Genomic DNA, 24250 nt, shown 5'->3' on the forward strand with positions numbered 1-24250 from the left:
TCTGATAAAATCAGACTTATTTAATAATAATGAAGATAGTTGCCTTCATCTTTTATTTTCAAATTTAGTTGAAATGACTAAATTTTATTCATTAATTAACTTGCTTGTTTATGAGCCATGTGAAGAAAATATCAATTACTTAATTACTATTACACTTAGCATTTTCTTTTGTAAATCAGAACTGTGTCAAGTTTTGTCAACTTCTTTTTCCACCTATGGCAAGAATTATTTGATTTTCTAAGCAAGTTAATAGATGAATTATATGAATAGATTTCCTATTACTGAATTATTTCTGGAATGATTTTACAATCATTTTTGCATAAATCATTAATATTTTGCTGGATACATTTGTATTCATAGATGAAAGGCTGGATAGAAATAGAATAAAAAATATCATACTTTTGTATAATCTCTTGAAGATTTTAGACCCATATTATAGACAGTTCATGAAAATAACCTTTGTTTCCCTTCTTTTTTGTACTTGTAGCACTTCTAAAACTTTTTTATTTTTGATATTTTAAGGTTTAGTACAATTTTCTGTTCTTTGTTCTCCAGATTTACTTAGATATAATTGACATATAATACTATGCAAATTTGTGTACAAAGTAATCATTTGATAGATGAAGATATTATGAAATGACTACAACAATAAAGTTAGTTAGCACTTCTATCACCTCATATAGCTACAGTTTTGTGTGTGTGTGTGTTGTGTGTGTGGTAGAATTTACTGTTTTAGCAACTTTCAGATATAGAGTTCTGTTAACTATAGCCATGATGTTGTACAGTATATCTCCAGAACTTATTTATCTTGTAACTGGAATTTTTTACACTTTGATCACCTTCACCTATTTCCTCCACCTCTCAACTTCCACCCCTGGCAACCACCATTTTACTCTCTGATAAGTTCAGCATTTTTTAGTTTCCATATACAGGTGAGATCAGACAGAATTTGTCTTTCTCTGTTCGACTTGCTTCACTTAGCATAACACTCCCAAGGTTCATCCATCTTGTTGAAAATGGGAAGTTTCCCTTATTTCTCATAGCTAATTTCTGTCCCATTGTGTGATACATATATCACAACTTTTTCATTCATCTGTCAATGGACACTTCAGTTGTTTTCATTCTGTTGTAAGAATGCTGCAATAACCATGCGAGTGTAAATGTCTTTCCAAGACAGTATCATTTCCTTTGGATATATACCCAGAAGTGAAATTGCTGGATCATACAGTATCATACCTTTAATTTTCTGAGGAACCTCTATACTGTTTCCCACAATGGCTGCACCAGTTTACATTCCCATCAACAGTGCATAGCTTTACCAACACTTTCCTCCACAGCTTTGCCAACACTTATCATTTGTCTTTTTTATAACAACCATTTTAACAAGTGTGAGATGATAACTCATTGTGGTTTTGATTTGCATTTCCTGGTGATTAGTGATGTTGAGCACCTTCTCATGTACTTGTTGGCCATTTTTATGTTTCCTTTGGAAAAACATCTCTTTGGGTCCTCTTCCCATTTTTAATTAGATTATTTGGGGTCTTCTGCTGTGAGTCTCATACTTATTTTAAATATTAACCTTATCAGATATGTGGTTTGCAAATATCTTCTCCCATTCTGTAGGTTAAATTTTCACTTTGTTTCTTTTTCTGTGCAGGAGTTTTGAGTTTGATATGGTAACACTTGTTTATTTTTGCCCTTGTGTTTTGTGGTTGGGGTGTCACATTCATAAAATCATTGTCAAACCAATGGGTTATTAACACACTTTGATTCTTTGTTTTCTTCTAGGAATTTTATGGTTTCAGGTCGTATATTTGTCTTTACCATTTTGTGAGTGGTGTAAGATAGAGATCCAATTTCATTCTTTGGCATAAGAATATCCAGTTTTCCTAACTTCATTTATTGAAGAGACTATCTTTTCTCTATTGAGTATTCTTCATTTCCTTGCCAAATATTAGTTAACCATATATGCATGGGTTTATTTCTGAGTTCTCAATTCTGATCTATTGATCTATGTGTCTGTTTTATGTCAGTGTCATATTATTTTAATTACTGTACCTTTTAAATATAGTTTAAAATCAGGAAGTGGGCGGCCTCCAGCTTTGATCTTTTTTCTTGGGATTATTTTGATTATTCAGGATTTTTTGTGGTTCCATAAAATTTTTAGGGAATTTTTTTTTCTATTTCTGTAAAAAATGCCATTGGCACCTTAATAAGGATTACACTGAATCTATAGATTGTTTTGGGTATTATGGACATTTTAACAATATTAATTTGTATGATCCTGGACACAAGATATCTTTCCCTTTATTTGTGTCTACTTTAATTTCTTTCATCAGTGTATTAAAGTTTTCCATGTACAATTAAAGGTCCAAATGTGAGACCTGAAACCATAACAATCCTAGAGGAGAGTACAGGTAGTAATTTCTCTGACATTGGTCATAGCAACATTTTTCTAGATATGTCTCCTAAGACAATGGAAACAAAAGCAAAAATAAACTATTGGGACTACATCAAAATAAAAAGCTTCTGAACAGTGAAGGAAGCAATCAACAAAACTAAAAGACAACTTATTGAACGGGAGAAGGTATTTGCAAGTGATATATCCAGTAAAGGGTTAGTATCCAAAATATAGGAAGCCCTTATACAACTCAACACCCTTGAAACAAATCATCCAATTAAAAAATGGGCAGAAGACATGAATAGATGAATATGTCTTTTTTGACTTCTGTCAATTTTGGCTAATGTTAAATAAGAAGACATACAGATGGTCAACAGACATATAAAAAGATGTTCAACATCACTCATCATCAAAGAAATGAAAATCAAAACCAGGTGAGGTGACATATCATTTCATAGGTGTCAGAATGGCTAAAATCAAAACCACAAGAAAAAATTGTTGATAAGGATGTAGACAAAAAGGAACTCTTGTGCATTGTTAATAAGAAAGCAAACTGGCGTAACCACTGTGGAAAATAGAATGGAAGTCTCCCCAAAAATTAAAAGTAGAATTACCATATGATCCCATAATTCTACTACTGGGTATTTACTCAAAAAATATGAAAACACTAATTCAAAAAAATATATGCACCCCTATGTTTATTGAAGCATTATTTATAATAGTAAATTATGTAAGCAACCCAGGTGTTCATTAATAAATGAATGGATAAAAAAGATGTGGCATACATGTGTGGACATGTGCACATGCATGTGCAAGCGCACATGTGCACGCGTGCGCGCGCACACACACACACACACTAGAATGTTATGCAGCCATGAAAAAGAATGAAATCTTGCCATTTGCAAAAATCTGGATGGATCTAGAAGGTATAATTCTAAGTGAAATAAGTTTTTTTTTTGTTTGTTTTTGCTAAGTGAAATAAGTTAATCAGAGGACAAATACGATATGATTTCACTTGCATGTAGAATTAAAAAAAAAACAAAACAAAGTAAGAAAGAAAAAGGAGAAAAAAGAAAAAAGATTTTTAACTATAGAGAACAAACTGATGGTTACTAGAGAGGATTAATGGGAGGATAGATGTAATACGTGAAGGGAATTAAAAGTACATTTATCATGATGAGCACTAAGTAATATATAGAATTGTTCAATAACTATATTGTACACCTAAAACTAATACAACATTGTATGTTAACTATACTGGAATTAAAATTAAATAATAATAAGGTTGTCCATGTACAAATCTTTCATTTTATTAGTTAAATTTATTCCTAAGTATTTTATTATCTTTGGCGCTGTTTTGTAAATAGGATAAAAATAATTTTTAAAATTAATTTTACTACTATTTTATAGTTAGTGTATGAAAACAACTTATTTTTGTATGTTGATTTTGTATCCTGCATCTTTACTAAATTCATTTATTAGTTCTAACAGATTTTTGGTGGAGTCTTTAAAATTTCCTATGTATAAAATGTCATCTTCAAGCAGAGAAAATTTTACTACTTCTTTTCTAATGCAGGTGTCTTTTATTTCTTTTTCTTCTCTGACTGCTTTTACTAGGTCTTCCAATACTATGTTGAACAGGAATGCTAATAAGGATGAGAGTTGGTATCCTTGTGCTTTCTAGTCTTAGAGGAAAAACTTTCAATCTTTCACCATTGTGGATGATGTTAGATATGGGGTTTTTATACTTTTCTGTAAAATATCTTGATTTGAGGGATTTATTTCAGGAGAGTGTTTGGCAATATATATACTTCTTAAAATTTAGACACTTTCTTTTTTGACTTCTGTCAATTTTGGCTAATGTTAAATAGATGATAGATGATAGATAGATAGATAGATAGAAATAGATAGATGATAGATAGATAGATAGATAGATAATATAATTTTATCCACCCTTAAGTTGTCAAATGTATTTACTTAGAGTTCTGGTAAATGACTTTTTAAGTGTCTTTTTTTTTTTTTTTAGATTTATTTATTTATTTGAGAGAGAGAGAGAAAGAGAGATCACACGAGCCAGGGGAGGGGTAGAGGGAGAGGATGCGGGAGAGGGAAGGAATCTCAAGCAGACTCCCTTCAGAGACCTATGCAAGGCTCCATCTCATGACCATGAGACCATGCCTGAGGTGAAATCAAGAGACGGTTGCTCAACTGGCTGAACCACAAGATGCCCCTTAAGTATCTTCTTTATAGCTACTCTTTTTCATTTTTAAAGGTCCTTTTTATTATGATTTTTCTGCTTTCCATGTAATGCATTCCCATATGAAGTCATCTCTCATGCTGACTCTGGTCTTGGCTATTTGTCTTGCTTTGGCCAATGTGACTTTAGTGAATGTAATACGAGTGGCCTCTTCCAAACAACTTACTCTCACTGCTCTGTGACATTTTAAAAATCTATATATTAATGGAAATACTTACTTAGAATAAGAAACCATTACAAGATATTGATTTTATAAAAACTGACAAATACCATAAGCATCACAAAATCCAAAACAATCATATTTTAAATTTACTTCCTGGCATTTCTTTATGACCTTTTCTCATAACTTATTTGGCTGAATATTTTTTGATTGCCTTATTCACATGACATTTTATATAATTCTATATTCTATGGAGAATAAGGATAATTCAACCTGCTCTCTAGCATGGTTGATCAAAATTTATTTTTTACTGTTGATAATTAAAGAAAAAAAATTTTCTGCTTTATAACTTGCTTTTGGGTCATGTCAGGTAAATTTTCAAGATTATTGCCAAATTTGAGAAAATCTCTGTCAAGTTTCCTTTAAAAGAGTTATAAGGTTTGAAAGAACATTCCATAGACCAAATTCTGGCCCTGTATAATTTTTAAATTTTTAAAAATTTTTATTTTTATTCTTTTAATTGAGGTATAATTAGCATACAACATTATGTTATTTTTAGGTATACAACATAATGATCTAATATTTGCATATATTACAAAATAATAACCACAGTAAGTCTAATTAACATCTATCACTATACATAGTTACAGAATTTCTTTGTGTGATGAAAACTTTTAAGATTTACTTTCTTAGCAAGTTTCAAATATGCAATACAGTATTATTAATATAGTTACCATGCTGTACATTAAAGCATGCATGGGGCATGCAGCATGGTGACTATAATTAATTATACTGTATTGCATATTACATAACTGGAAGTTTGGAGCTTTTGACTCCTTTTACCTATATCACCCACCTCTATCTCCAGCAACCAGCAACTGTACTCTGTATACATAAGCTTGTTTTTTTTCTTTCTTGTTGTTGTTAGAGTCTACATATAAGTGAGATCATATGGTATTTATTTTTCCCTTACCTGTTTTACTTAGCACGATGTCCTCAAAGTCAACACATTTTGCTATGAACTTTTTGTCCTGTGATTTAACCTTCTAGTATGCTGAATGGCGAGGGATTCACAACCCAGGATATTTACCCACAAAGATATGAGAAAAACAACTGCAAAACACTAATGTGATGACCTCAAGTATCAGCTAGCACTTTGATGACTCAGATTCACATGTGCATGAAAAAGGTCAGCCCATAACAGCTCTACGTAGACTAGAATTGTGAGCAGAATCAGAGGTAAATAGAAAGTTGTTGTTTTAAGATGATAAGGCTTTGGATAGTTAGTCATTTGATAATAGATAACTAATAAAAAGACTTTTAGTTTTGAGGTAATCCATTTGTTAAATCTTTGATCTCTACTTTGCTTCTACCTCTACATATGCACTTTCGTTTTTGCATGTTTGTATCCAGTGATGGGCCGTGAATGTTTAACAATTGGCTTTCCGTGGTATAAAAAGAAAAAAACACTTTTGTATAGCATTTATTAATATCTGTGGTGTAATTCCTTCTACCTTGACTAATTTCAAGCTATTGGTAATATAATAACCAGCTTGGAAAGATACATAGAAATTAACAATTAACTTTCATGAGCCTGTAATAGTTAGGTCCTCTGACAGATCTGCTTATGACATCAGCTTTGATTGGTTAATATGTCCAAAGTTCATGGACACAAGTTTTATCATGCGGAAAATATTATACACTCTAACACATGTTGCAGAGTAGTATCTGGGCCTATAAATATTATACCCAGATACAAATACAAACATAAACAAATTCTTTGCTTAGTAAAGCAGAAACTTCTCTCTCTTGGAGAAATCTATTGCCCAAGAGAAATCTTGAGCAATAAATTCATTCCCTCCTCTGTAGTTCATTTTTATAGCTACAGCACTCCTGTCTCCACTTATATATATTATCTATATATGCATTTCCAACATACATGATTTTTTTACTCTTCAGGAAAATTGTTACCTTTTAAATATTTCTGAAAAGTCAAATGAATAGACTAGCTCTCCTTTCCCAACATCTTCCAAGATACTACTAAAAAGTTTACTTTCTAGAAAAGATCATTCTCTAGGAAAATAATATTCCATCTAATAATCTTAAATACTGCAACAAGATGCTTGAAATTTCAATAAAATGCCTCTTCTGCACTGGATACCTATATAAAAGAGGAAAAAAGAAAATGAAAATTAATAATTGAGTATCTCATATAGTATTCATGAATTTCTTTAAAAATTAGTAATTGGTTTTAGAATTTAGTATTTTTAGATCAGGCAACTATTCTGTATGGCTCAGGCCTTTTACTGCTTATATATTTCACTGATAAAATAAATGTGCACTAAATATGAAATTTCAGACCATTTGGACACTATTAAAAATGGAAAACACAAAGGCCATCTGTTTTTGTTTTGAGGGAGAAAGATGGGGGAATAAAGGCAGAGGGAGTGGGACATAATCATGACAATTAACCAACTGGGCCACCGAGGTGCCCCATCGGCATGCTTTTTTATTAACTTTTGACAATGGGGCATCCAAAGAAATACTGGATCCCTAGTTTTCTAGCCCTTAGTAAAGATAATAGAAATTAGATACCTGCCCATGCTATATGTTTCATGAAAATAATATTTCAAACAGAAATTTGAAAAAAATTTTTGATCCACTTGTCAGTTTTATGGTGTAATGTTAGAATGATGCTACTTATAGATTAGGAAGGAATTCCTCTATATGAGGAAAAAAATTCTACACTTTAATTACATGTGCCTCATTAACCTGACAAACGTAGTTCTTTTTAAGTTTGTAATATGCTGTCTTCCCTTCTGACAAAATCCATGAAAGAAATAATTTTTAAGCTGGACTTCATTAAAATTAAAAATCCCCATTGTGATGGACAATGTCAAGAGAATAAGAAAACAATCTGTAGACTAGGAGAAAATATTTGCAAAGGACATGTTTGATAAAGAACAGTTATAAGTGTAAAAAGAACTATTAAAACTCCACATAAGAAAACATATAGCCCAATTAAAATATGGGCCAAAGACATTAACAGACACCTTATCAAAGAAGATAGACAGATGGCAAATAAATGCATAAAATGATGCTCTACATTGTTTGTCATTAGAGAAGTGTAAATTAAAACAATAATAAGCTACAACTACACACTGATTAGAATGGCCAAAATCTGGAACACAGACTACAGCAAATGCTGGTGAGAATGTGGAATAACAGGAACTCTCATTCATTGTTCGTAGGAGTGCAATATGGTACAGTCACTTTGGAGGATGTTTGGCATTTTCTTACAAAACTAAACAATCTTACTATATGATCTAGGAATTATGATCCTTGGCATTTCCCCCAGGAGGGTTTAAAGCTAATGTTCACAGGAAACCCTGCATACTGATGTGTTAACATATTTATGCATAATTGCCCAAACTGGAAGCAACAACCATGTCCTTCAGTAGGTGAGTGCGTAGATCCACTGTGGTAGATCCAGGAAAAAATGAAATATTATTCAATACCAAAAAGAAATGAGATATCAAGCTGTGAAAATACATGGAGGAACTGTAAAGGTATATGAGTAGGTGAAAGAAGCCAACCTGGAAAGACATATGGTATGATTCCAACTATATGATATCAAGGAAAAGGTAAAGAATAGAGACAGTAAAGTTTTAGAGGCTGTCAATGATTGGGGGAGGAGAGGATGAATAGGTAGAGCACAGGGGATTTTTAAAGCAATGAGATGATTCTGTATGATACAATGGTAGATCAATACAGCATGGCACTGACACAAAAATAGACACATAGATCAATGGAACAGAATAGAAAACCCATAAATGAACCCACAACTATATAGTCAATTAATCTGTGACAAAGCAGGAAAGAATATCCAATGGGAAAAAGAAGGTCTCTTCAACAAGAGGTGTAAGGAAAACAGGACAGCAACCTGCAAAAGAATGAAACTGGGCCACTTTCTTACATAAAACACAAAAATAAGTTCAGAGTGGATTAAAGACCCAAATACAAGACAGAAAACCATAAAAATCCTAGAGGAGAACATAGGCAGTAACCTCTTTGACGTTGGCCATACCAACTTCTTATTAGATATATCTTTTGAGGCAAGGGAGACAAAAGCAAAAATAAACTATTAGCATTCATCAAAATAAAAAAGCTTCTTCAAAGTGAAGGAAATGATGCATAAAACTAAAAGACAACCTATGGAATGAGAAAAGATATTTGCAAAGGATGTATCTGATAAAAGGTTAGTATTTAAAATACATGAAGAACTTTAAAACTCAGTACCCAAAAAATGACTAATCCAGTCAAAAAATGGGCAGAAGACATGAATAGATATTTTCCCAAAGACATCTAGATGGGCAACAGACATAATGAAAAGATGCTCAACATCACTGATGATCAGGGAAATACAAATCAGAACTCAATGTGATACCACCTCACACCTGTCAGAAAGGCTAACATCAACAACACAACAAACAACAGGAGTTGGCAAGGATAGGGAGAAGGGAACACTCTTGCACTTTTGGTGGGAATCCAAACTGGTGCAGCCACTCTGGAAAACAGTATGGATGTTCCTCAAAAAGTTAAAAATAGAACTACCCTATGATCCAGCAATTACACTTCTAGGTATTTACCCAAAGAACAACAACAAAATCCTAATTCAAAGGGATACATGCACCCTGATGTTCATAGCAGCATTGTTTATAATAGCCAAATCAAATGTCTATCAACTGATGAATAGATAAAGAAGATATGGCATATCTATACAATAGGATATTACTCAGTCATAAAAAGGAATGAGATTTTGCCATTTGCAAAGACATGGATGGAGCTAGAGAGTACTATGCTAAGTGAAATAAGTTAGAGAAAGACAAATGCTATACGATTTCACTCATATGTTGAATTTAAGAAACAAAACAAATGAGCAAGAAGGAAAAAAAAAAAGAGACAAACCAAGAAACAGACTCTTGACTATAGAGAACAAACTGAGTGTTACTAAAGGGGAGGTGGCTGGGGGAACGGGTAAAATAGGTGCTGGGGATTAAGGAGGGCACTTGTGATGAGCTCTGTGTGTTGCATTGAAGTGTTGAGTCACTATATTGTACAGGTGAAATTAATATTACACTGTTAACTAACTAGAATTGAATAAAAACTTAATTTTTTAAAAAAATTTTAAAATCATCTTATATGTACTGTTTCTTTTAAACTCTAAGTTTTGCATTTTTCTAGATACTTTCTCCACATCTTTCCAAACTCAGCCAGCTAAATAAAAATCAACATCTAGCTTTCAGTCTTAATTTATTTTTTCCATACTAAGCATATTTTTCTTACCCATCAATTTTTATTGATTTTATGATTATGTTAATAATACTATTGTTTGACATAATATTATGAATTCTGTTATACTTTGGAATGTGTAAATGTCATTCATCTATTTCTCAAAATCAATGTCCAAGTGGTTAATCTGTGGATGGGTTTCTTGTGGCACAACCTTCAGTTTAGTATTTAAATCTATGATGATTTATTTAACCTTCCACTGAAGCACCTTTCTAAACATTTGTTATTATTACGATTTTCACAGTACTCTAACAAAATATTATCATTAACTCCATTTTATGGATAATGAAATACAAGCTGAAAAATTAAGTGTCTTATTCATAAACATAATTTTGCACAATACATAAACATAGGTCTATTTATTCCCAAAGTCCACACAACTAATTTCACTAAATATCTTATAGAAATCCTTGTGGTTCTAGGATTAGCTCAAGCCTTAGTTCCCTGTTTTTAAAAAAGGAAGTCAATGGGAAGACCAAAAAAAAAAATCATTTGATATTGAATCAGGTAACACTGATTTTCTTTTCCTGAGTGGAAAATGATAATAAATTCCTTCAAAAGCAAACAGTAGAGAAAGTTATATTGTTTTTCTTTAACTGTGGAGTGAGGGATCCCAAACAGAAAGCCGATGCCAGTTATTAATAGTGTTTAGGTAGTATTCTGTCACTTAGTCATGTTTTCTTTGGTAAACACCACAATGTGGTAATTTTGCACATAGATATATGCCTAATTGGTGTGTATTGTAATTGTGTGTGCTGGTGTGTGTGCATTGCAGTACTGGTTCTTGAGTGATTTCTCCCAGCTATAGGATTGCATTCATGGTTTTGTCCTAAGTAATACCATGCTACTAACCAAATAAAATATTTGAAGTGTAGATTTTTAATATGTCCCTGACAACTCAGCTATAACCACTGGTTTTAATTTTTTAATCAGTTTAACTATTGAAAATCTATCATTTTATTAGCATTTCTCTTGGAGTTTTTTTAGATGCTTATTCCATAATTAACTGTTTATAAATTTTTCTACTTAGAGTGAGGGAGATCAATACTTGAATTAATTTGTAGAAACTCCAAATGGAAAAAGCAAATATCATAAAATCTGCAGATCTCTAGTGAAGATTGTAAAAAGTAGGAGATGGCATAGTAGTGGTGCAAGAAAAGGATGGCTTATGGTCCTGGAGAAATGACAAAGGTAGCTTTAATATTGTTAGCATGACTGTAATGGAAGGAAGTGGGAGTGAAAAATCATGGGGAGTAAAGACGACCCAAAACACCCCTGGGGAAAAGGAAACTTTGTAAGGATCTGGATGCATGTGGTTCCATTCCAGCTGCCTCAGAAGTATAGGAGAAAAAAATGCAAGAGGAATGTCCATGTGTAGATCAAGCTGTTATTATTGGTAAATCCTCTTTAAAACAAAGAGAAAGTTTAGCCTCTACTAGAATAAAGTCTCATAAAAGTTCCAACTTATTAGGTACTATTTGAGCTCATTTTTTTCTATATAACCCTCAATATCTACTTAAAATCACATTTAAATCTGGGAAAGAAATTAAAATACAATAGTTCCATCTATATTTGGAATATTTGCTCTACTTACATATTTAAGATTATGGTGTATGGATGAAACATTTTACAAAGAAAATGACATTGCAATCATGAATTGCATTGTTTTACTAAATTATTCATAATGGCTTACTTGCTATTCTTATGACTTTCTGATTCCCAAATCATCAGTATTATATATGTGTGTATATCTATATTCATAATGTTGTTGATAGTTTTTTTTAAATTTTTATTTTATTTTATTTTAGTTTTTAGAGAGGGGGGAAGTGCAGAGGGAGAGAGAGAGAGAGAGCAAGCATCCTAAGCAAGCCCTGCACTCAAAACAGAACTTGACATGGAGCTCCATCTCATGACCCTGAGATCATGACCTGAGCAGAAATCAAGAGTAGAATATTTAAGGAACACCTGGGTGGCTCAATCAGTTAAGCAGTTAAGTTTCTGCTTTTGGCTCAAGTCATGATCCCAGGGTCCTGGGATTGAGCTCCATGTTGGAGTTCTCTGTGTTGTCCCTCTGCCCATTCCTTCTTGTGTGTGTGTTCTCTCTCTCTCTCTCTGTCTGTCAAATGACTAAATAAAATACTAAATAAAAATACTAAATAAAATACTAAAAAAAATACTAAAAAAAAAAAAAAAGGAGTAGGACATTTAACTGACTGAGCCATTCAGGTGCCCCAACAGTGTTTTTTTTTTTTAAACTGGAACATACCTATCTATATAAAGTGGTATTATATAATATATATATATAGTTAAATATACATATGTTCAACTTAAAAAACAGTACGTAGGTATAACATCTTAAATCATAATACGTGTAACATTATTTATATCAAACATGGTATTATAAATTTATAGCATTAATGTTTAACGTTTCTATATATATTATATATAATATTTATAATTCATAATACTTTGTATATATAAATTGAAAGCTTGTTTCTCTCTGTGAAGAGTTGTAAACTGGCAGTGGCTGTATGTTTCTTTGAATTTCAATATAGGCTATTAGAGCATTTGAAAGTTATGACAGTCATAATCTTTTTAGTTCTTAGGTATTTAGTATATTACTCTTGGGATGACTGAGACTTTCCACTGAATATTAAATAGAAGTGGGCATTCTAGGGCAATGTCGTATTTGATTTTAAAGGGAATACTTTTCATTTTTTCCTTTCATTTAAAGCAAAGTTAAATATATAACCATTCATATTAGTTCAAAGACCTAATTTATAAGAAAAGTTTTTCATTGAAAATTTAAGGTTTTACCAAATTTTTTTATTAATGAAATGTTAATGTCTTTCTCTTTTTCTTTTAATATTTTGCATAATACTGAAGAGTTTTCTTCATTGAATTAATCCCAATGCAATACTGATATTTTATATTTCTTCCTCATCATTGAATCCATTTTGCTCATATTTTGAAAGCTATAGAAATACTCACCTTTGTTTTCATGAGTGATTATAGGTCCTTGTCGGGTTTGGCCAGCAAACCCTGAAACAGAATAAAAAGATTACTCCAGACATCTTAGTAGGAGACAGGAGAGGGCCTCAGGACCAGATGCTCTGGTGGTAAAAAGTCCTAAGCCAAACTCTGCCTCCACCTTTATTGTGAATGCTATCAATACAACAAGGGAATAAGATATGGAAAGAATATGAAGCTGTGATAATCAGGACAGTGGCAATAGGGAGTATTGTGTGAATAGAACAAGCTGTGCTTTTGATGGGCATGCAGACAAGGAGTGTGTGGAGAGCTTGACCTCCAAAGATAAATGTTTCTCCTAAGTCAAATTTTTACTCTCTAGATGAGTGCATTGAGCCCCAATTAGAATCTGGCTGTTTTCAGCCCAGAAACCTCAAGGGGCCCAGTTTTCCAGACACTCCACTCCCCCTTGTCCAGGAAGGCATGTGTTTATTAAATCCTCTAACCAGGCACTGAGAATTCTCACAGATCCTGCATGTTTCTCTTTCATTCCTTTTCTGATAAGACTGTGTTGCCTTTATGTAATGAACGAAGTGAATATTTCAACCCCCCCACCAGCCTATAGAATAAGATTTATTACTTGTAATTTTGCTAGAGTATACCTGTAAAAACATATGAATGTAGTATTTACTTTGTGCAAAGGAATTTGACTGTTGTCTCAACTCTATTAAGAGATAAATGTAGGGGTGCCTGAGAGACTCAGTCAGTTAAGCAGCCCACTCTTAATTTCAGCTCAGCTCATGGGATTGAGCCCTGCATCAGGCTCCAAGCTCAATATGGAGTCTGCTTGTCTCTTTCTCTTTGCTCCTCCCCACACTCTCTCCCTCTCATTAATTAATTAATTAATTCTAAGAAAAGATTAATTTATAAGGCAAATATTATTGTCTGGTTATAAAAAAATTTTTTAGAGGTCTATGAGCTAGAAATTCTGAAACTATTTTATGTGCTTACTAAAACTGAACAAATAAGTGAGTACGCAGTGATGTTGGGAGATAGGTTTCTCACTGTTGAAAGGACTTGGGAATAAACAGAGAATGCTAGATATAGAAGTAACTATGACAGTATTTACTAGTGCAATTATATTTACTAGTTTCATCTGGTGAATGAAGCTAACATATCAGTAGCAATGAACATATTTAGCAGACTCATCCCGATCTTTTAAACAAATTTTTCTTTTATTTATTTTTATTTTTAAGATTTTATTTAAATTCTAGTTAGTTAACATATATGATAAAGTTGATTTTGGACATAGAACTTAGTGAGTCATCACTTACCTATAACACCCCATGCTCATCACAACAAGTGCCCTCCTTCAACCCATCACCCATTTAGCCCATCCCCCACCTACCTCCTGCCATCAACCCTCAGTTTGTGCTCTATAGTTAAGAGTCTCTTTGAGTGCCTGGGTGGTGAAGTCAGTTAGGCTTCCAACTCTTGGTTTTGGCTCAGATTGTGATCTACAGTTGTGAGATGGAGCCCTGAGTTGGGCTCCAGGATCAGTAGGGAGTCTACTTGAGGATTTTCTCCCTCTTTCTCTTTGCTCGGATCCCTGCTAGCATATGCTGTCTCTCTAAAATAAATAAATAAATCTTAAAAAAACAAAAACAAAAAATGAGAAGGAGTTTGTTTCCCTCTCTCTTTTATTTTCTTCCCCCTATGTTCATCTGTTTTGTTCTTAAATTCCACATATGAGTAAAATCATAAATGCCATTCTCTAACAAAATGAAATAGTGCTCTTTGGAGACATGGTTGGTTTTAAGGCTGAGGCAGTGAAAATAGTAAAACTTGAAGTATCTTCTGGTAACAGAAAGTTTAAAAAATGCTTTAAAAGTATGGAGTCTGGTGTGCCTAAATGGCTCAGTCTGTTAAACATCTGATTTCTGCTTAAGTCATGATCTCAGGGTCCTGGGATTGAGGCCCAAGTCAGGCTCCCCTCTCAGCAGGGAGTATGCTTGTCCCTCTGCCCCTCCCACTACTCATGTTCTCTCTCTCTCTCTGAAATAAACAAATAAAACCTTTAAAAAAATAAAAATAAAAGAATGGGGTCATATCAAAAGGACATAGGAATCAATATATAAAAAAGTTTCCAAAATCTGGGACACTTAGAGCAAAAAAATAAATAATAATAGCTGAATAAAATATATAAAATAAAATAAATTTATATGAATTAAGCTGATATAAGTAAATAAATAACCATAATAAATAAGCAACTTCTTAAATTCCAATTAATAAAGATAGAATGAATGATTTTTTTACTATATTTTAATATTAACCTTTATTAACCTAATATTTTAATATTAACCTTTTACATTACATTATCATAATAAAATGATCAAAGCTAGGAATTCTTATTAAAACATTGTCAATCATCCCACTATGTTCTTTTTTTCTTCCTGATACATAATCCAGACTCCCTCTTGATTTTATTTGTTCAGTGTCCTACTTTTTCAAACTTGTGACAGTTGCCACAGTGTTTCTTTGTCTCTTACTTATGAAGAATAGTGGCTAGTTATTTTTTCTAGAATATCCTTTAATTTGGCTTTTTCTGATATTTTCTCATGATTAGAGTGAGGTTATACATTTTTGGTAAGAATACCACAGAAGCAATCTTGTGTCCTTTACAGTGTGGCATATCAGGAGGCACATAATATAGATAGATTAGTCCTAGTGACAATAATTCTGATCACTTAGTTAAGATGGTGTTTCTTATAAACTTTCCTATGTGATTAATAAATATCATGTAGGGAGTTACCATGAGACTATGCAAATCATACAAATCATATATTTACACATATTTTTGCCAAACTTTATGGTAAAATTCCAATTAACAACTACAGAAGGAATAATGAAAATAGTAAATCATCATTTGGCAAACACCATAGTAATAATTACTGTGGGATATATGAAAGTCTCTATCCTTCATTTGTAACTTTTTTGTGCCTAAAATGATTATAAGAAAATAAAGAAACTGGGAGATTTTGTTGAAAGAACTTAAATATAGATTTAGTTGTGTAGGCTGGTTGCCTGAAAAGGGACCAGCTTTACTACTATATAGAGTAGAAAGGGAGTTGAGAAAGGAGACACCAGGTAGGTCAAACCAGCAACTGGATTTGTATATTAGTCTATTCTCCATGTCTCTTAACTGTTCTATCATATTTCCTATTCTATGTTTTTTATTCAGAACTTAATTCTGAATAATATCTTTATATTTATCTTCAGGGTTACTGTTTATTTCTATAGTTGTGTCTAATTTACTCTTTAAATTTCATTTGTTGAATTTGTAATTTCTAGAAATTCTCTTTGGCTCTTTAGCAAATTTTCACAATTATTCTTTTTAAACTCTTGTTCCTTGCTTATGTTTTCAGGTTTTGCTTTCATACTCAAAAGTATTGAACAAAATAATTTTATATTTTATTTCAAATAATAGTAATATTTCAAATCACTGTGTTAATATCTGTGGTTGCTGTTGGTTTTGTTGGTTCGCAGTCATAAGGAATTGTTTCCTTATAAACAAATTCTAATTGTTCGGGGCTGATTGGAGATTTGATCCTGGATTTATCTTTGCATCTTCTAAACAATTCTACTTTGGATCTTCTCTTTAGCACACAGAAAAACTTTCAAGGGATTTAAAATTTCAATATGTCCCTGTCAAGTATTTTGATATAATTACGTAATTGAACATAATATTGATATAACTCTGTCATACTTTTTAGAACACAGATACATTAGTGTTCTTTTTTACTTCCTAGTGATATTTTTCAACTTGCTAAATACCGCTCTTAAAGATTTAGCTAAAGCATCAATTCATCATTTTCTTCCTCCACCAAGCAACCTCCTTCCTGTGCTTGCCCTCCTCGATTCATCCTGACCATCTAAGATCCATCTCCCTCATGTTTGTAGAATATGTACTGGTTTAACTGATGTTTTCTGCAGTAATCTGTGAAGTCATTTTGAACTGGAAGTGATCTTTCTTGTTTATGCCCTGTGCACAGTACAGAAACTGGCATAAACTGTGTGTTAAAAATTGTTTTTTGTTTGTTTCTTTTTGTTTGTTGTTTGTTTTTAATTAACATTTAATGTATTATTTGTTTCAGCGGTACAGGTCTGTGATTCATCAGTCTCACACAACACATAGTGCCCACCACAACATACACCACCCTCAATGTCCATCACCCACCACCTCTCCTCCTCTCCCTCCTCCCCTCCAATAACTCTCAGTTTGTTGTCCCAGATTAAGAGTCTCTTATGGTTTATCTCCCTCTCTGGTTTCATCTTGTTTCATTTTTTCCTCTCTTCCCCTATGATCCTCTCTGCCTTGTTTCTTAAATTCCACATATCAGTGAGATCATTTCATAAAAATTGCTTCTTGAAAGTATGAAGTATTAAAGGATTTGTAGAGGAATTGAAACTGGGTTAAATATAGATGGATGACTGCGCGCAAAATCTGTATTTCTAAATTTTATCCTCCCCTTCAGATTTTAGTGTTCACAGAAAAAAAAATCAGTATTTCCACAGACATGTCCAATCAAACTCATACACTGCAGGTCAAAAATCATTCCGTAGCTACTATTCATTTAAAACACCATGGTTTTGCTTAGTCATTATCATACTCGGGTTGCTCAAACTATAAACTGAGCACTTCCTCATTGTTTAATTACCAGTCTTCTCTCACTTCTCATCAGTCATAAGGCCATCATTCTATGCTTTCCATTCACAAACCAATATTATAGTCTCCCTGATACTCTCATCAGAACTTGCTTTCTTAATATTTACTTTTAGCCCCTTACACATTGTTTTTTCTCTACCACTCAAATCCCATTTAGAAGCTAGAATAGTTTGCTTATAGGACACATATGATCATTTTTCAAACCTGATTTGTAAATCTTATTACACCTCTTTGTGGAAATTAAAATTGAACCCAAAATATAGCATTCAAGACTCTCCAAACTGTTCTGTTTTAGCTAGTATTTTCCTTGTCTGTATTGTTCTGTGTAAGCCTTCACTCTAAACATACTGAACTGATAACTGTATATGTAAATGGCCATTATTTCCATATCAGCATTCATTTTCTCCTTTTCTTCCATTCTCTTTCAAAATGCTCCTTCTGTCACCTTTGTTTCTGGTCTCAGGTAAAATGCACCCTACATCCTGAAGTTTTGTGTGATTTTTTTTTTTTTCCACGTTGGAGTGACAGTATCTTCTGGGGCCCTGAAATGCTGTACCTTAATATATTTAGCATATTCTTCCTGTTATTATGTGATGCATGCATCTTATCTATATACTAGTATGTGACCAACTTTATGTCAAGACCTACATTTTTGTTTCCCCAAATTATCAGTCATCATGTTCCACAAGATATACCATGTTATATACTAGACTTAATTAAATGGGTTCTTCTATTCTATTTAAAAATTGTCAATTAAAATATATCATTTTTATTTTAATATATTTAATACTAACTCCTACAATGCTGCAGTTACTTCCTCCAAAATATTTAAATATTTCATATCTTCTCCTGAACAAATATTCTATAGTACTCTGCCCTGTCAACAACATTGACAAAGTCCTTTATGCATAGTCATTTCCTAACTCTAGAAATTAATTTTATCATTTTTTTAATTTATTTTCAGCATAACAGTATTCATTGTTTTTGTACCACACCCAGTGCTCCATGCAGTCCGTGCCCTCTCTAATACCCACCACCTGGTTCCCCCAACCTCCCACCCCCCCCACCTCTTCAAACCCTTCAGATTGTTTTCCAGAGTCCATAGAAATTACTTTTTAACTTGATCTGTATCTAAACTGCCTTTTCCCTTCCATGCCCAGCAAACATTTAACCTCTGTAGAGCAGTGTGTGAGGGAACTGCTGTTATGGTGTCTAAGAAATGGATTTCAGCAATTGTACTGCTGCAGCTCTGCTGTGCTAGCTGTGGATTTTGTAGGAAGGTCCTGGTGTGGCCCTGTGACATGAGCCATTGGCTCAATATGAGGATTACTCTGGAGAAGCTCACGGAAAGGGGCCACAAGGTGACTGTGTTGGTTTCTCCAGAGAGTTTCATCATTGACTACAGCAAGCCTTCCACATTGAAATTTGAGGTAATCCCTATACCACATAACAAAGAGGAAGCTGAAGAAACATTGAATGCTTTTTTAGACATGGCTGCTAATGTTATGCCAACATTGTCACGATGGCAGTCAGCCATAAAACTGCAAGAATTCTTTGTTCAGGTAACTGGAATATTAAAACTTCAGTGTGAGAGTGTAGTCTACAACAAGTCATTCATGAAGAAACTCCAGGAAACCAACTACGATGTAATGGTCATAGATCCTGCATTACCCTGTGGAGAGCTGATTGCTGAGTTACTGAAAGTCCCTTTTGTGTACACACTAAGGTTTTCTATAGGTGACACTGTGGAGAAATACTGTGGGAAACTTCCAGCTCCACTTTCCTATGTGCCTGTTTCCATGGCAGGACTAACAGACAGAATGACCTTTCTGCAAAGGGTAAAAAATGTAATGTTTTCCATCTTCATTAACTTCTGGATCCACCAACTGGACACTCAGGTTTGGGACCAGTTTTACAGTGAAGCATTAGGTAAGAGACAGCTTTTCATTAAAAGTAGTTTTGTAAAGAAACTTAGGCAGTTTAAGAAAAGTCTAGGAAAATGTAAAGTCTTAAAAATTTCAGGCCCACGTAAAACTTTGTAGGTGATGGCAATGAACTATTATTATCAATAACTAATTGGGAGGGAGAGGCAAGAAAGATATCATGTTCACCCTTTTTTTTTTACAGTCATCTAACCATTTTGTAAGATACCTCAATACATAATAGACTTATCAAAGCAAAACAAAATATAAAACACATTAATAAATGCCAGTCTAATGGAAGATTTTTTTTTTAAATCAGATATAGGATATCACAAATAAGTCTTGTATACTGAGTTTTCATAGCGGAGGAGATTTGACTTTTTATTAATCAAAAAAAGTGTAATGTTTGTTGTAAGGGTAAGATAATATTCCTTGCCTGATTCCAGTAATAAGCTGAAACCTGAACTACATTAGTGATGGGGTTAACTTTGGCATATGGTTTACTTGGAATTTTGACCCATGAATTTTGAAATTCATGGATTATTATTCAAAATTTATATTATTCTTCTGTTGGACCAGAGTCCCTGCCATTCTTATCTCTTTCATAAATGTGGGATGAAACTTCACTAAGTCTTATGTGAACTGTTTCATCATAGCTGGTCATACTGAAAAGCTTTCTAGATGTTTTATATTTCCTAAGGGAGTACTACACAGACACCTGAAAAATTAAATAGAAAACTAAAAAAGTTTATAGCTTGAGTTGTTGAAAGACAGCATTTTTTTTACTTCACTAATTATACAATACATATTCTATTTTTAATTGCTTGCTTTTTCCAATAAAGAATGGTTTTGCTTTGCAAGTTTTATATATATAACTCTCATTTGATTCCATCAACTGAGGCTGGCTTCTACTACTGTTTTTGAGAATCATGAAGAAACATGAACTGACAAGCAAAAGTTGGGTATTAGAAATATTGACTAACTTAACTCCCTGATTATATTAGTTTGCTGTCTACCACAACTAAATACCACAGACTAAGTATTAGGAACAACAAAAATTTGTTTTCTCATAGTTCTGGATGCTAGAAGCCTAAGACCAAGGAATGTGTTGCCAGAGGTGGTGGTTTCTCTGGAGGCCCATGCTCCTAGCTTGTACGTGGTCTGCCTTTCTTTCTCTCTCTCTTTTTTTTTTTTTTTTTTTTTTGCTATATCTTTTCATGGTCTTCCCTCTGTGCATGCATAAACCCAGTGTCTCTTCCTTTTCTTATGAGGAGACCAGTGATATTGGATTAGGGCCTACTCTTAGGACCTCATTTGAATTTAAGAGTTTATTCTGACTTTAAAGGACCTATCTCAAAATATAATCAGATTTCAACATATGAATGTTAGAGGAGCACAAGTCAGTCCATAACACTGACTTTCCAATAGATGCTTTATTTCACAAGCTAATATTCAAAAGAATCCATTTTTAAAATCCTTAGCTTTATACATGATTTAAATTTATATTATTCTGATTTCACCATAAATAATTTAAGAACCAGGAAGCACTACCTGAGTGTAAGCAGTGTGTAGTGCTGAATGGATTTAAAATAAAGAAGACAGGGTTTTGGCATCAATTCTATTCTCAGAAATAAATACAAGACATAGAAAGATAAATATATCCTAATAATTTGAGATGTTTCCCAGTTCTAATCAATAAATTTTCAGGACATTTGTCATGGTATGCGTAAATAGGGGAAAGGTATAAGATTCTGTATTTAAATATTATGAAATAAATGTAGTCCTTAGGATCTATGGCAAATTTTTAATTTTATCATCATTAACAGGTTTGTTTGTTTGCTGTATGTAGTTTTCTTGATTTTCAATCCTGCATTCCCACCTGTTCTTTACCAGAGAATTCTGAATCATCATGAGTATAACTTCATTCTCAATTTCATAATAAAAATAACTAGTACAAATGGCTAAAAAATGGAAAGAGAACAAAACTATATATAATGAATGATAATGGGCTTCATATTTCTCCTATGTAAGTAATATTAACTATGCTTGTATTTACATCAAGACATTATCTATGCATTCCTAAACAAAAGTATTTATATACAACTTCTTTCTTTGTCAATAGGAGGGATCACTAAATATTCATTTTTATTAATTATTTTTATTAACGTATAATGTATTATTTGCCCCAGAGATACAGGTCTGTGAATTGCCAGGCTGACACACTTCACAGCACTCACCATATCACACACTCTCCCCAATGTTCATAACCCAACCACCCTCTCCATTCTCCCCCTTGCCCCAGCAACCTTCAGTTTGATTTGTGAGATTAGGAGTCTCTTATGGTTTGTCTCCATCATTATCCCATCTTGTTTCATTTTATATTCCCTACCCTCCTAAACCCCCACTCTGTCTCTCTAATCCTCATATCAGGGAGATCATATGAAAACTGACTTTCTCTGATTGACTTATTGCGCTCAGCATAATATCTTCTAGTTCCACCCACGTTGTTGCAAGAGCCAAGATTTCATTTCTTTTGATGGCTGTATAGTATTCATATATATATATATATATATATATATATATATATATATAACATCTTCTTTATCCACTCATCTGTTGATGGACTTCTAGGTTCTTTCCATAGTTTCGCTATTGTGGACATTGCTGCTATAAACATTCAGGTGCACGTGCCCCTTCAGATCACTACGTTTGCATCTGTAGAGTAAATACCCATAGTGCAATTGCTGGGTCATAGGGTAGCTCTATTTTCAACTTTTTGAGGAACTTTTATACTGTTTTCCAGAGTGGCTGCACCAGCTTGCATTCCCACCAGCAGTGTAGGAGGGTTTCCCTTCCACTGCATCCTCTCCAACATCTGTCATTTCCTGACTTGTTAATTTTAGCCATTCTGACTGGTGTGAGGTAGTATCTCCTTGTGGTTTTGATTTGTATTTCCCTGATGCCAAGGGATGTGGAGCACTTTTTCATGTGTCTGTTGGTCCTCTAAATGTCTTCTTTGCAGAAATGTCTGTTCATGTCTTCTGCCATTTCTTGATTATGTTATTTGTTCTTTGGGTGCTGAGTTTGATAAGTTCTTTATAGATTTTAGATACTAACCCTTTATCTGATATGTCATTTGCAAATATCATTTTCCATTCTGTCAGTTGTCTTTTGGTTTTGTTGACTATTTCCTTTGCTCTGCAAAAGCTTTTGATCTGGATGAAGTCCCAATAGTTCACTTTTGCCCTTGCTTCCCTTGTCTTTGGCTATGTTGCTAGGAAAAAATTGCTGTAGCTGAGGTCAAAGAGGTTGCTGCCTGTGTTCTCCTCAAGGATTTTGATGGATTCCTTTCTCACATTGATGTCTTTCATCCATTTGGAGTCTCTTTTTGTGTGTGGTGTAAGGAAATGATCCATTTTCATTCTTCTGCATGTGGCTGTCCAATTTTCCCAACACCATTTGTTGAAGAGACTCTCTTTTTTTCCATTGGACATCCTTTCCTGCTTTGTCAAAAATTAGTTGAGTATAGAGGTGAGGGTCCATTTCTGGGCTCCTTATTCTGTTCAATTGGTCTATGTGTCTGTTTTTGTGCTAGAACCATACTCACTGATGATGACAGCTTTGTAATAGAGCTCGAAGTCTGAAATTGTTATGCCACCAACTTTGGCATTCTTTTTCAACATTCCTCTGGCTATTTGGGCTCTTTTATGATTCCATGTAAATTTTAGGGTTATTTGTTCCAGTTCTTTGAAAAAAAATTATGGTATTTTGATAGGGATTGCATTAAATGTGTCGATTACTTTAGGTAGCATAGACATTTTCACAATATTTCTTCTTAAAAATCCATGAGCATGGGACGTTTTTCCATTTCTTTGTATCTTCCTCAATTTCTTTCATGAGTATTTAGTACTTTTCTGAGTACAGATTCTTTGCCTCTTTGGTTAGGTTTATTTCTAAGTATCTTATTGTTTTGGGTGCAATTGTAAATGGGATTGACTCCTTAATTTCTCTTTCTTCTGTCTTGCTGTTGGTATATAGAAATGCAACTGATTTCTGTGCATTGATTTTATATCCTGGCACTTGACTGAATTCCTGTATGAGTTCTAGCAGCTCTGGAGTGGAGTCTTTTGGCTTTTCCACATAAAGTATCATATCATCTCCAAAGAGGGAGAGTTTGACTTCTTTTTTGCTGATTTGGCTGTCTTTAATTTCTTTTTCTTGTCTGATTGCTGATGCTAGTACTTCTAGTACTATGTTGAATAGCAATGGTGATAGTGGACCTCTCTGCTGTGTTCCTGACCTTAGCGGAAAAGCTCTCAGTTTTTCCCCATTGAGAATAATATTTGCTGTGGGTTTTTCATAGATGGCTTTGGTGATATTGAGGTATGTACACTGTATCCCTACACATTGAAGAGTTTTGATCAAGAAAGGATGCCCCACTTTGTCAAATGTTTTTTTCAGC

The 24250-nt window shown here is 33.4% G+C and overlaps 1 protein-coding gene across 5 annotated transcripts in view; it reads left to right on the forward strand.

Moving 5' to 3' along the window:
* UGT2A2 (UDP glucuronosyltransferase family 2 member A2) overlaps nt 1-24250 on the forward strand; it is a 63286-nt gene that overhangs the window by 15702 nt on the left and 23334 nt on the right. The window contains exon 1 of one of the 5 annotated variants that reach the window (XM_032845982.1): nt 19044-19795. The exons of the other annotated variants lie outside the window; for them this stretch is intronic. Within the exon in view, the coding sequence (XP_032701873.1) occupies nt 19072-19795 (724 nt within the window). The 5' untranslated portion in view covers nt 19044-19071. Of the gene's footprint in view, nt 1-19043; nt 19796-24250 lie in introns of those variants that run through there. 5 annotated transcript variants of the gene reach the window in all.

Source organism: Lontra canadensis, unplaced genomic scaffold (genome assembly GCF_010015895.1).
Source record: "Lontra canadensis isolate GAN:19392208 unplaced genomic scaffold, GSC_riverotter_1.0 scaffold1, whole genome shotgun sequence".
Lineage (NCBI taxonomy): Eukaryota > Metazoa > Chordata > Mammalia > Carnivora > Mustelidae > Lontra > Lontra canadensis.